This window comes from Gymnoscopelus braueri, assembly GCF_963280865.1.
Source record: "Gymnoscopelus braueri genome assembly, chromosome: 5".
NCBI lineage: Eukaryota > Metazoa > Chordata > Actinopteri > Myctophiformes > Myctophidae > Gymnoscopelus > Gymnoscopelus braueri.
In genome coordinates, this window is record NC_137606.1 from 5,542,665 (window position 1) to 5,557,112 (window position 14,448).

General features: G+C 46.0%; 2 protein-coding genes across 2 annotated transcripts in view; one reads left to right on the plus strand and one right to left on the minus strand.

Annotated features, from left to right (window-relative positions):
- Positions 1-9,349, plus strand: part of bcl9l (bcl9 like) — a 61,244-nt gene extending 51,895 nt beyond the window's left edge. The window contains exons 8-13 of the mRNA XM_080428830.1: positions 224-873; positions 2,381-2,917; positions 3,455-4,325; positions 4,803-5,087; positions 5,299-5,667; positions 7,561-9,349. Coding sequence (XP_080284956.1) covers positions 224-873; positions 2,381-2,917; positions 3,455-4,325; positions 4,803-5,087; positions 5,299-5,667; positions 7,561-8,762 — 3,914 coding nt within the window. The 3' untranslated portion in view covers positions 8,763-9,349. The remainder of the gene's footprint in view (positions 1-223; positions 874-2,380; positions 2,918-3,454; positions 4,326-4,802; positions 5,088-5,298; positions 5,668-7,560) is intronic.
- On the minus strand, positions 8,817-13,358 carry cxcr5 (chemokine (C-X-C motif) receptor 5; the record flags this gene model as incomplete). Its single annotated transcript, XM_080428314.1, has 2 exons — positions 8,817-10,924; positions 13,326-13,358. The coding sequence occupies 2 exons, from the start codon at positions 13,356-13,358 to the stop codon at positions 9,833-9,835; spliced, it is 1,125 nt and encodes a 374-aa protein (XP_080284440.1). The 3' UTR covers positions 8,817-9,832.
- Between the last annotated feature and the right edge of the window lie 1,090 nt (positions 13,359-14,448).

Genomic DNA, 14,448 nt, shown 5'->3' on the forward strand with positions numbered 1-14,448 from the left:
AAACAGCGTGATCGTCTATTAACCAAATTAAACATTAGGACGCAGATCTGCGTTCTAGATTATTCTGGCAGCCCACGGTTTTATTTAATAGGACACAGATATGCGTCCATGGCAGCTTATGTGTTAAGTATAAAATACTGATAAAGACTAAGACAAAGGACTTTTTGTTCTCCTTGTATTAGTTTCAGTTTACTATAATAACTCTGCGCTGCGTCCTCTGCAGGTCCGCTTTCGGGAGGTCCTGGAGGAGGCGGTGGCGACGGGCCGGGCGGGGTGGCGACGGGCTCCCCGTCGGGGGGCGGGGGGAGCCCCTCGGTCCTGTCGGCACACCTGCAGGGCGAGGCGGGGCCGAGGAGCGCGGCCAGCCTTTCCAAAGAGCAGCTGGAGCACAGGGAGCGCTCTCTGCAAACGCTAAGGGACATCGAGAGACTGCTGCTGCGGAGCGGGGCCGGCGGTGGCCCCCCTCCCCCTGGGGACGCTGGGGGTCCCAACAACAGCAACCCCAACAACAACTCCTCAAACCTGAACAATAACAACAACACTCACGGCAGCGCCGCCCTCGACGACGGCAATAACGGCAACAATAACGGCGGGAACTGCAACAGCGGTAACATGATGGCCTCAGCGCTGCCCCCTATGGGAGGAATGAAGAAGTACGAGGAGCCCCTGCAGTCTATTATGTCCCAAACGCAGAACATTGGCGCGTCCGGCATGGAGAGCCCTCAGATGGGCTCCCACCACCACGGCATGCCTCCCCACCCTCACCCCCACCACCAGCTCTCCCCCGGGCTGGACATGGGCTCCATGCTGGGCCCGGACGGCCTCACCCCGGAGCAGGTGGCCTGGAGGAAACTCCAGGAGGAGTACTACCAGGTAGAGTGGCGATCAATTATTTTCTTAGCGATTATTCTGTCTATTACATTTTTTGATTAACTGAATAATCGAGAAGCATGTTTTTTTGTATATATATATATATATATAATTTGTTTAATTTTGTATTTTGTATATATTAATTGACAAGAATTCAAATATTAGACTGAATCGATTAGTCTTTGTAACCAGTTGAGCGAGCACTATTTAATATTTAGTCATACAACCGTGGCGCCCAAAATGGGTGAACATAGCTGATTTACAAGGCCCTCATTGGAAACAAGTCCGCAAGGACTTTTATGAACGGACCTGTTAGACAAAGTATTTTAAATGTAACTGTGCTGTTTTACATTTTTTGCCTAATAAAATATTCAATCAATCAATCAATCAAACACACTCAGCTATTGAGCTTATTTTTATTTATTTTTTAGAAACGTAAATTAGGAAAATAAGTGTTAAATAGCTCTATATTCTTATAGTACTCATTACTATAGTTAGTATAGACTAGAGTGTTTGTTCAGTAACTGGATGACTCTGGACGCCTAACATGCTTTTTCAGGTCGGGATACCAATCTTATCCAATCAGGATAGAGAACTCAGTCAGGATACAGATTATACAATTGAAATCGGAAGTGATGAAATGAGCCGACAAAATTGGAACTGATCAATGGGTACTCTCTCCTGATTGGCTGACATGTGGTCTCCTACCTGAAAATGTATTTTCTGTTTAGCTGGAGAGACAGGGAGACCCCTGTTACCGAACAAACGCTCTATAGCAAGGATTACTATCAGAATGTAGAGCTTTAACCTTTTAACAGAACACATTTTGTATTAACCCATCCAGTAACGCATCTCTATCGTTTTAGATTTCTTTGGCTATACAAAAATAGCAGATTACAAGCTCATAGCACGGCCAGGGACCCCCAGAAGCAAAGATTTGAGTTGCAAATGCTAGCTTTAAAGAAATATATATTCAAAGATTTGCACAATTGCGCAAAATAAACTTATATAAACTTCAATAGATAATCAAAAATAGCATATCTACAAGCTCATAGCGCGACACTCTGTGCCGTGCTATGAGCTTGTAGTATATCTGCTATCTTTGAATAGCCAAATAAATCTAAAATGACAGAGACGCGTTCCAGCATTAAATGGGTTAACCAAAATATGTCACCTACCTTTTAAATGATGATTAATAGGGGTGTGCCGATATATTGTCGCGCGATATATCACTTTACGTTTTTGTGATGATATGTATCGTTTTGGTGTTTTTTTTTGGGGGGTTTTTATATTCTTTTTTGCAATAATAATAATGCAAAAACATAAGTATTTGTTTGCATTTGCTTTTTCCCCCCCCAATATATTTTCATAAGCTTTCCCCCCCCCCATATATTTTCATAATAAAAAAAGTGCCATATATCGTATGGTATCGATATCGTGAGCCCAATGTCGTGTATCGTAACGTATCGTGACACGCCTAATGATTAACTATTGCACCTCCTGCCACCAGGAGAAGCGGCGGCAGCAGGAGATGCAGCCCCACGGACAACAGCAACAGACACAGCACTTCAGGATGATGACGGAGATGGCGGCCATGCAGCACGGCGGCGGCGGCGGCGGCGGCGGCGGCCCCGTCATGATGCGGGGGCCGCCGCCCCCGTACCACAGCAGCAAGCCCGGAGAGCAGCAGTGGCCGCCACCGCACGGGGCCATGATCGGAGGAGGAGGGGGAGGCGGGATGGGGGGAGGAAACGCACGCATGATAGACATGCACCAAGAGGGCGGGGGGCCGCGGGGGGGCCCGCCGAGGTTCCTGGGACAGATGCAGAGAGGCCCTCCGGGAGGGGGAGGAGGAGGGGGTTTCCCCGGCAGTCCGGGCGGCGTTCTGTCGATGGTGGAAGGCCATCATCAGAGGCCCCCCAGGCCGGGGATGGTGTGGCTGGACGACATGCACCCCGGCATGGGAGGAGGAGGCGGCGGCGGGGGGCCGTTTCACCCGGGCTACTACCCCGGCGGGCCGGGCGGACCGCCCCCTCAGCACTTGCAGGTATTATAGGCCTCTCTCGCAACTGACATAATCGTCAGAATCGGCTCCATTGCGGAAATAGCCCGATCACGTTGTGAGCTTGTAGATCGTCTGTTTCCGCTATTTTGGAAAATGTTTGAATGTATCGAATTATTAAAAGCATGGCCTGTTTTGGCCATAGTACATTATACTGTATTTTGATCATTGGTACCGCTTATTATCCGTCATTTCTGTGTATATTTAAATGACTGATTCATATGTTCCAATGTTCAATGCCAAAAACACAATTAAATCCTTAATAACAGTTTTTATTTTATTTTTTATTTTATTTCGATCATCTTCAACAGTATCCGTAACATTACATACAGTAAGATACTTTAAGCTGTAACAGTTTAAGGTGATCGAAAAGGAATAGGCTGAAACTAAAAGCTTAGACACCTATCCTCTATTTTGTTATTTTGTTTGACAAAACGCAGTTGCGGTGAACGTAAATGTTATTTCTACAACAACTAATAGTCAACTGAAATGTCCTGATCGTGAACTACCCTTTACTTGCAGGGCGACCCGGATCGCCTTCTAACCCGGGAGGAGATGTTCCGCATCATGGAGAAACGCCAGCTGCAGGGGCTCCACAGGCTGGAGCTGGACCGCCTGGCCAAACAGCAGCAGCAGCAGCACCAGCAGCAGCAGCAGCAGCAGCAGCAGCAGCAGCAGGCCGGAATGGGCCAGAGACTCCTGGATAACCCTGGGGGGTTTCCTAACATGGGAATGGGGCGGGGGGGCCTGTCGTCCCGGGGCGAGCCCATGGACTTCCCCGGTTCCCGCGACGTGATGATGGGCTCTCCCGGCGCCGGGGTGGGCGGGGGCCCCCCCCACATGAGGGACTTGGTGGATTCTCCGCTGGGGGGCCTGGGTATGAACATGATGAGCGCCGAGCAGCAGCAGCAGATGATGCTGGTGCAGAAGCTGCGAGGTGGTGGTGGTGGTCCGGGCGGAGACTTGGGGGAGATGTTAAGCCCGGAGGAGATCGCGCGAATCCGTGCGATCCAGAACGGAAGGGGCGGAAACAAGGGGATGATCCCGGGGGGTCCCGACGGTCCCCTCCAGTTTCCTAATCAGAGCCCCTACGGCGGCGGCGGACAGGCGGAGGGCGCGTATCTCCAGCAGCAGCCCCCCGGCCCCGAGATGTTCGGGCCCGGCGACCACCACCACCAGGGTGGTCCCGCTCAGATGGGCGGGGGGACGTCCCGGCTCAGTCACATGCCCATGGCGGGAGGAGGCCTCGGTGCTCGTCACCCCTCCGACCTGGCCCTCAACATCAACGCCATGACCTCGCCCCCCATGAGAGACATGCCGCCGCCGCACCAGCTCAAGTCTCCATCCCTCAGCCAACAGCCGTCTCCCCTGCTGTCTTCCCCCTCTGCTCCAGGTAGGCCAGGTGGTCACAATTATTACATACCGTCGCTGTCGGGGCAGAAACCTCTTATCTTCATATTTAAACAGTTTGTGTTTTTTTGTAAATTAACGCCCTACTTGATCACACTACAACATCACACAAAAGCATCAAAAGTAGAAGATGGACAAGCACGAAACGCGGCACGAAACGGGGCACGAAACGACGCGTTTTGAGCTTGTGATCTGCTGCTTTTGCTTTTTTTTTATTTGAATCCTGGAAAGTAACAGTTTTGGACATATGAGGTTTCCTCCCAACAGAGACGATTTTATTTGTACATTTACGTTATTTGTCATATCTGCCCTGTGCAGATATGACAAATTTTTGTTCATAAAGCTTAAAAGGAAAACCGAAATGTAGATTTATATGTTTCAATGTTCAATGCAAAAAAACACAATCAAATTGTTTATTACAATTATTTGTGCGACACTCGTGATGGTGACACAACCCTAGCTCCAGGACTCAAGTCCCCCGCTCAGATGTCCTCCACGGGGCCTCACCCTCCGGCCTCCGGCGCCGGGACTCCCTCGTCCTCTTCAATGAAGTCCCCTCAGGTCATGGGGGCTTCCTCCCTCGGCCTGCGCTCTCCCTCCGGCTCTCCTGGACAGCTCAAATCACCAGCCATGCCCGGGGGCTCTCCTCCGGGCTGGGCGTCCCCAAAAACAGCGCTTCCGAGTCCAGGCGGACCGAACGGCGGGAAGGGAGTGGGCAACGGAGGAAGCAGTTCTACTGAGACCGGTATGGAAAGAGGCTGACAAGATGTATTCACACACTAAATAAAGCCCTGTTGCTCTAGAATTTTGTTAACTTTCAATGCAGATGTTATTACTAAAAATCTATCACTAATTGTCAAAAATAGCAGAAATACAAGCTACGTGTCGCAATGTGACGCATTGTGATCACCATTTGATTGCCTTAAATGTAAGACTGTTGTGATGTATTTTTGCAGGTGATCCGTCATTGCCCCCCAGGAGTTCCAACTCCACTCCAATAAGCCAGCCGGGCTCCATGAATCCCAGCATGCCGTTCAACTCGTCTCCGGACGGCGCCCCTCACGGCGCCCCTCATGGCAACCCTCACGGCGCCCCTCACGGCGCCCCTCACGGCGCCCCTCACGGCGCCCCTCAAGGCGCCCCTCACGGTGCCCCTCACGGCGCCCCTCACACCCAGAACCCTCTCTCCCTCATCATGTCCCAGATGTCCAAGTACGCCATGCCCAGCTCCACTCCGCTCTACCACGACGCCATCAAAACCATCGCCACCTCTGACGATGAAATGCTTCCTGACCGCCCTCTCCTGTCTGGCGTCAGCGTCGCAGGTACCGTAAATCAGTGGTTCTCCGGGGACCCCCAGGGGTCCTTGAGGGGATTACAGAGGGTCCCAACCTACATAATTGGTTGTCAGGAACCTAATTGACCCTTACTATACAGGTCTATAACTCAGAGAGTGTACCAAATGGACCCCGGTCCGGGTTTGTACACTCTCTGAGCTATGGGGGTCTGTGGCCTATTGCTGGGGTAAACTAGTTGTCCTTGAAATTAAGGTTTTAGAACCACTTACGTAGACATTTTTTCACTCTTCTCACAAATCATCTTAATAATGTAATTAGTGTCGAGGAATTCTGTATCAGTTAGTATTTGCTGAGTTAAATGAAGTCGGACACACTTCGCATTATGAGATAGATAGTTTAATACATGGGCTCATGGAAGAAGTACATTCAGGGTGGTGGTGCAGTAGTTCCAGTGGTGGAAAGTAACTAAGTACATTTACTTAAGTACTGTACTTAAGTACAATTTTGAGGTATTTGTACTTGAGTATTTCCAATTTCCAATACTTTTACTTCTACTCCACTACATCTCAGAGGCAAATATTGTACTTTTACTCCACTACAACTATTTGAAAACTTTAGTTACTAGTTACTTTTCAGATATAAATGATTACATTTAGGGCCGGGCAGGTGCACGATGCGGTGCGGGTCACATGCTCGCGATTTTTATTAATAATTAATTAAACTACTATAAAACAACAGTAACAACACACTCTACCAGCCTCCAGTGGTGGAAAATAGCAGATCTACAAGCTCACAATGCGTTGCGCTTGTAGATCTGCTATTTTCAAATGGCCGATATAGGGCTTACTGTATGTTTTGTAATAATAATAAAATCTACAAAGTAACTAAAGTTTTCAAATAATTGTAGTGGAGTAAAAGTGCAATATTTGCCTCTGAGATATTATAGTGAAGTAGAAGTAAAAGTATTAGAAATCGGAACTACTCAAAGTGCAAATACCTCAAAATTGTACTTCAGTACAGTTCTTGAGTACATGTAGGCCTACTTAAAGACGTATGCCAAAATCCATTTGAAAATAATGCGATTAAAATGCGATTAATTGCGATTAATTAATTACAAAGCCTCTAATTAATTAGATTAGAGGCTTAATCCCAGCCCTAATTACATTATAAAACATACATTAACCACTCTAGCCCTATTTTATACCTAGGCTATTTTCAAATATCTTAGTACTTTTACTTTTGGTACTTTAAGTACATTTTGATGCCAATACTTTTGTACTTTTACTCAAGTAAATTTTTAATTGCGGACTTTTACTTGTAACGGAGTACTTCTACATTGCAGTATTAGTACTTTTACTTAAGTAAAGCAATTGGGTACTTTTTCCACCACTGAGTAGTTCTCTGAGGAAAGCAGAGAAAGAGCCTAGTTATAGATAATAGTTGTTGCTCTCAGCTATGTACTGAAGTAACTCGGTAAGAGTTACTGAATTATGAAATTAGTTTCTAGGGAGAGTACATTTTGTGTCACTACTTTTTTCAATATTAATGTATGCATTTTAGTGTTGCTGTGAGACGAGACCATTTTCAAATTGTATCTTATCAGATACCTAAACCAGGGCAATTCTAAATACAACTGCACTATTGGATTGGAAAAGTGATTAGTTACATTATTAATTACCGCAAAAAGTAGTGGAGTTACATTATGTGTTACTCCCAACACTGCACAGAAGAGCTTTACAAATATAACAGTATAAAAACTTTATGAATATACTGTACAGCTAGATGACCATATTTAAAGCCGCTGAAAAAGACTGCAGGAACTGCATATGAGTACTCATTATCTATACATTGAGGATATAAAATGCTACCTAAAAGCTAAACTTAACATGATCTTTCCCATGCTGATCTGCATCCCATCAGGAAACATGGGGAACCCCCAGATGGGCCCCCACAGCGATCCACAAAGCCCCATGGGGATGGTCCTCCAGGGGCAGCAGCAGCTGTCCCACGACGCCTCTGGACCCATGCTGTCTTCACCCAACCCTATGGGCCTGCCTGGCATGAACCCCGCCATGATGGTGGGGGGCCCGCCGGACGGCATGGGGCCCTGCAACGTCTCCCCCATGTCCCAGAACCAGATGGCCGGCTTTGTGCGCATGCAGCCTCCGCCCCACGGACCCATGCATTCCCCGATGGGAGGGATGGCGCAGCAGTTCTCGCAGTCCGACGATGTCGTCATGCCGCCGCAGCAGTTGCACTTGCTGGCCAAGGGTCTCTCTCACTCGCGAGGTTCCCACCCCACGGACTCATCCCATCCCTTCGCGATGGGACACGATCTGAGCGAGGTCATGCGGACCTCGCACACGGGGATCCCCGAGTTCGACCTCTCCCGAATCATTCCTTCCGACAAGCCCAGTAGCACCCTTTCGTATTTCCCCAAGAGTGAGCCCCAGGGGAACCCCCATCAAGGCGGGCAGGGCCCCCAGCAGCAGCCCACCCCGCAGCAGCTCCTCAAGCAGCTCTCGGCCTCTGGCCCGCCGCACAGCAACGCACCCTCCTCCAACCCCCACATCGCCAACCTGCAGAACATGATGGCCGAGCAGCAGCTCCCGCCTCACGCTGCGCACGGCGGGATCATACGCCAGGGCATGGGCATGCACCCGGGGGGCTCTAGGGGCATGGGAGGAGGCATGGGTCCCATGTGTCCCCCGGGACACATGATGGGAAGGACAGGCATGATGTCTCAGCAGCAGCTCCAACAGCAGCAGCAGCAACAACAACAACAACAACAACAACAACAACAGCAACAAGCCATGATGGCAAACAGCCTGCTGCACCATCCGTCCCACCCGCAGGCCGGCATGATGTCCCCTCAACAGCACCCGCACAATCTGATGGCACAGCAGAACCTTATGATGATGCAGGCGAAGCAGCGCGCCATGTCTGTCGGCGGGGATCCCTTTGGCCCCCAGGGGCCTCTCATGTCCCCCCAGGGTCCTATGATGGGCCCTCCCCATCCGCAGTCCGGTATGATGGGACCCCAGGGTCTGCGTCAGCGGGGCATGTCGTTGGACGGTCCCATGGGCTACGGCCCCGGCAGTATGGCCAACATGCCTTTCTGATCCACTTCACACAAACTGTAAAAACTTTATTTACAAACAGTTTTGCTTTTTCTCTCTCCCCCCCCCATCATGTCCAAATGTTTTCATTAATTATCTCTGCCAGGCCGATAGACTGGGAGGCAGAGATTATATTGTTGTTCCTGCAGTTGTTCAAAGGAGATACATTGTAAAAACAAAAAAAAACAAAAAAAAAGAATTAAAGGAGAGAAAAAAAAGATAATCTTCAATTTCTTCAATTTTTGGAGTACAATAATGAATTTAAGAAATTGTACTGAAAAGTACCGTCACGCGGTTAAATGACGAATCTCAAGCCATTTTCTAAAATACTGTAAAAATTGTATATTTCGCAGAAGTGTGTATTTGTTGTGGAGAACGATATTGGGGGTTGGGAGAGGAGTGCCTCAAATTTCTATTTGTTTTAATATCATTGATTATTTTCACCAACTACCAAACTGTTGTGCAAAGGAAAATATATAATATATAGTTGCTGTAAATAAGATGCAATTTGTGATTGTTTGCAATGGTACTGTTTAACTGTGTTTTAATAGAAGTTTAAAAAAAAAAGAATAATATTGGTCTATCTATAACATGGTGTTTCAGTCTCAGTTATTGTTTGACTACTCAGCTGTTGGTTGTAATGTTTAATAACGAATGTGAGGGATACAGTTGCAGTATAATGTAAAAACTTTATTTTATTTTTATTTACAGGGAAAGAATAAGAGGAATTTAAGTAAAAAGAACATCATATTGTCAATTGGAACCAGTTTGCTGGATGTTACACATGCCACTGTTACAGAAATATTCTTCTGTGAAGGAACCAGTAGGCATTGCACTGTCAATACATGGCATGGTACTTTGCGTAATTACAAAAAAGAAAACGTTGAAATCGTTACATTATAACACTTGTGTAGTTGGGACTGCATATTTGTCCACCAGAGAATGCACAAGTCGCTGAAGAAGAAGCCCACCAAACACCCCAAATCAAAGCGTGGCTATAATATGCAGACCTCTATATTGCCTTGTTAGGTTTTTTTTTATATTTTACGATGAAACAGTGTGGTCACATTGCTTTAGATGAGGATGATTGTGGTGGTTGCTTGGCCACTGGAGGTGGATGATGGGTGACCTCGTCCCTGAGCCATGAGGCACGTCAGACAAGCAGGCCTGCAGCCGCAGCTAGAGAACAGCTGTAGCAGGTCATTGCGGAACCTCACCCCAACAAAGGCATACAGGAAAGGGTTAAGGCAGCAATGTGAAAGGCCCAGGCTCTCTGTCACCTTTAAGGCTTGTTCCAGTCGCGTGTAGGTCTCACAACTTGGGGTAGAGGTAAGTCCCAAGACTACCATGGTGTCCATTAGCATGGTGACATTATAAGGCAGCCAGCAGATATAGAACACAGCTGTGACAATGAAAGCTAGTCGAATGGCACCCTGCTTCTCTAAGCTCCGCTGACTGCGGCACAACGTCAACACGACCGCCGTGTAGCAGTACCCCATGACAGCCAGGGGTACGACAAAGCAAAAGGCGTGTGTCAAGAAGCGATTGGCCAGCATCCAGTTGTTTGCATGTGTGCCATGTTGGTTAAAGGCGCAGGAGAGCATGTGTGGGTTTGTAGGAACCACAGCCACAGAGTAAAAAACAGCGTTGGGAGCCGACAAGGCCAAGCAGACCAGCCACAGCAACACGCAGGTCAGGTGCACCGTTCTGGGCCGGCGACTTTGCAAGCTAGGGATAGCGTGAACGATAGCCAAGTAGCGGTCAAAGCCAATGCAAGCCAGCAGCAGACTTCCGCAAAGGAGGTTGAGGCGCTCCAGCAGGCCGACCACCTTGCAGAGGACGTCCCCAAACAGCCATCCCACAACGCTCTCGGCCGCCATGAAGGGAAGGGTGGAGAGGAGCAGGAGGTCAGCCACGGCTAGATGGAGCAGGTAGATCTCGGTGATCCGTAGGAGTCGCCTGCGCTTCAGCAGCACCATCAGCATGAGGCCGTTCCCCGCCGCACCCAGCAGGCACACCAGACTGTAGGCCAGCGGCTGGAACACGGCGTGGAACAGCTGCAGGCCCGTCTCCACGTCATCACAGATGAATTCTCTTCCAATCTCTGATGAGCCATCATCGGATGAGTTGTCGTCGTATCCACTGAATAAACCTTGCAGAGCGTCCTTGAAAGATGTTCATATTGTTATTTTTGAGCTCGTCATATTGCACTTCTCTAAAACAAAGCACTTATCGAGGTCATTTTAACAATTATTGATACGTAGATTGATATTTGTATAGTGAAATATGTTGGCTTATTCCTATAGCCTAGTCAATTTAGTTCAAGCTACAATCCGTACGTTTTATCTCTGTTGTAGCCCTCTCTGACGGAGAAGGGCAATTGTTACTATGTCCGAACTACAATAAAAATGGTGGCACATTTACTGTCCAATCCAGTGTGCCATCTGCTTCAAATAACTATATTGACATTGTCAACCAGTCGGTGTCCAACCTGACACCAGGGTGTAAATGTCTCAATGATAGAGTAGGGAGACCACCTCCAACCACTACAGATGTGCTACTTATATTGTATTAACATACTGCCATTCAGAAGGGGAATAATATCCTAAGTTTTTGTATTCAACATTGATTTTAGTAATACAAACATGGGTGTTCAGTCAGCAACATTGGCACCCTTCAAAATGCTGCAAATGTAAAGGATCTCCACAGGGGATTCTTAGAGCACATTTTAGAGCAACATCTTGCTATTTTTAGAGTAATGAAACTCAAACGACTTGGCTTGCGATGCAAATTCATCTCTCAGACTGCAGTACACTCTTCTAGTTAGCTAAATCTAAGGCTTATATGCCCTGCACTGCACTCACCCACTGTGCTGCATTGACTAATTGGTTATGCATGTTATTGCAAACATTGAGAACATTTAGTGCTAATAAATGTATTACTCAGTGGTGGAAGAAGTACTCTGATATTGTTTTACCTAAGTAAAAGTAGCAATATCACACAGAAATACTTAACAAGTAAAGGTTCTGTATAAAAATGTTACTTGAGTAAAAAGAACAAAATATACTTAGTTCCAAATATAAAAGTACTCACGCAGAATGGCACCTTTCACAATCATATAAAATTGTAATAGGTAATGCATTAATGTGTTCATCATTTAACCACATGAACAGGAGCATCCCCGTTCTGGGGCAAAGATTCTGTGAAAATAGCAGATCTAGGCTCACAATGCATCACAACTTGGTGTATTGTGAGCTTGTAGAACATTGTTAATGCTGAAGAGATTTGGTGTAAAGCGAAAAAAAGATGGGGCCAGGTATAGTCCCCCGGTCAACAAAGTATAAAGGGTTTTAAGAGATTAATAGTGCCGCTGGTAAAGGTGGGGCTGATTTTAAATACAGTATGTGCTGCTGGGTAGCTTACATAAACATCATAATTGATCAGTTAATGTACATGTTTTGTGTTAGCAACTAAAGATATAAAATAATTGTAGTGGAGTAAAAAGTACAATATTTGCCTCTGAGATGCTGGGCTGCTCAAAACGGCAACAGCACCACGAGCAGTTACGGCCATTGATACAGAGCGTTTAGGTGGTGCAGGGGCAAAGCTGTCCACCCAACTTGCAGAGCATCTAAATCAGTGGTAACATTGGTAGGTTGAGACCCATGTGTGGGTCGTGGACAAATATTTATGGGCCGCAAGTTCATATCCCTTTTTTTTATCACTTTTGAATTCTACACATTTTGAAAAGAAAATTTTAAGAAATTCCTTAAAAAGGGGGAGGGTAGCCGGGCGGGGAGGGTGATATTTGTCACTACACGTATACAGGCTGGGTCAGCACCTGTCAGTGGGGCGTGTTGAACAAGAGTAGGACGGAGGCATTATGTTCTCTTGGTAGGGGCTCCTCACTGGTACGTGAGTCAGTAGAGGATGTAATAGCAGAAGCAAGCAGTTGGAGGAATTAATTGGCATAACAACATTTAAAGATACAGGTAGCCTATAGAGAAATGTTAATGAGAAACAATTATACTTTTTATTGCCACGTACAGTGGCAACATCGCATCCCGGCAACTGGGTTGGAGATGTAAAAGACCCAAAAAAACAAAAAAAAACGTTGTACTTTAACCCAATGTTTCTTCAAATGTATACGTAGTGGTAAAATAACAAAAATAAAACAGTCAGATATTTAGGCTATGTTTGCAACGTACTGAAAGTAATTCTGATTACACTATCACAATCACACTTTTACAAAAGCTGCTGTGATGAGTTATATAATTAGGCTACATGTATCCCTTTGCTTCAAATTATGGATCTCCTGTGAAATAATCTCAACAGTCTTTCCAATATTTTTTTAATTTTGTTATGTTTATGCAGAATACTGCAGCTGAAACTAGTTATAGCAAAACAGGTAAAAGGAATTCTGAAGTCTGTCTATTCATCTATCCAAAATTGAAATGTAGTTTCGTACGCAAAGACCAAATCATTGTAAATAAGTAATAATGTGATACATATTACAGTACTGTTACCTGTTCATATTCTCAAACTAAATTGGTGAACAAAACTTACCTCATCAAATATCATATGTTCTGTTATATCCATGCTGGTATTTCTCTGAAAACCTGTCATTTGCTGAGCGGCAGTGAAACTTGTCGTCTTCCTCTAAAAGTTGCATCTGTCTGCTTTTGTTCTTGCTGGAGTTTGATAGGAGGTGTGTCTAGAAACGTGTCAAAGACAAGCTCACTGAAACAGCACTACTCCCACGTACAAAATCATTGTCGGGTATTGAATTAACCATTCTGTGACCATGTTTGAATAGTACTTACACAACAGTAAAAGGTCAGAGTTTTAAAAACATTCAGAAAAGGATCATTACTATTTCAATACTCAAATACTTGTTGAGATAAATTACATTCCACCTGTGCTTACGATTGCCTTTGTTTTAAGGATAATTGGGTGATATAGGCTAATATTAATCCCCAGGGGGATCAAAAATATCGGGGGAAAAGGGGGGGGGGGGTTTAATTTATGACATTGGCAACATATTGAACTAAAGTAATTTAACTTAGGAAATGGCCACGGTGCTATTTGTACTTAATAAATATAGTTTAAATCACCTTTTCCTTGAGGCAGAGGACTCGACCTTCACTGCCTTATCAGCCTGAAAGATGTAGAGCAGTGGTCCCCAAAATGGGGTCTGGGGACCACTATGACCCTATGGTTCGTTGAGGAGGGGCATCAAGGGGGTCCCCAGGAAAATGAGGAACAGTTTTAACACTTTATTTTCATTACTTAGTATCGAGGGGGAATTCAGTTTTCAGCTAGACCAAGCTGATGGCTGTTCAGTTGCTTATTGATGAGCGCTCAGGGATTATTTCCTACTCAGGGACACTTTGACAAGTAGACCAGTGCCGTGAGGTGAACCGGTGATACCCCGTTAAGCTTGTAGATCTGCTATTTAAGAAATAAATGTTGACAAATCTTGAGACACATCTTCTCTTATGGGGGGTCCCTGGCACAAAATATTTTCAGATGGGAGTCCGTCTGTGGCCAAATACATATCAATTTGAGGTGGGGTCCTTGACATGAGAATGTTTGAGAACCACTGAATCAATTAAGGGGATTCCTGATTTGAGATGTGAAATCAGCAGTGGTGGAAGAAGTACTGAGATGTTTTACTTTTTTTTTTAAA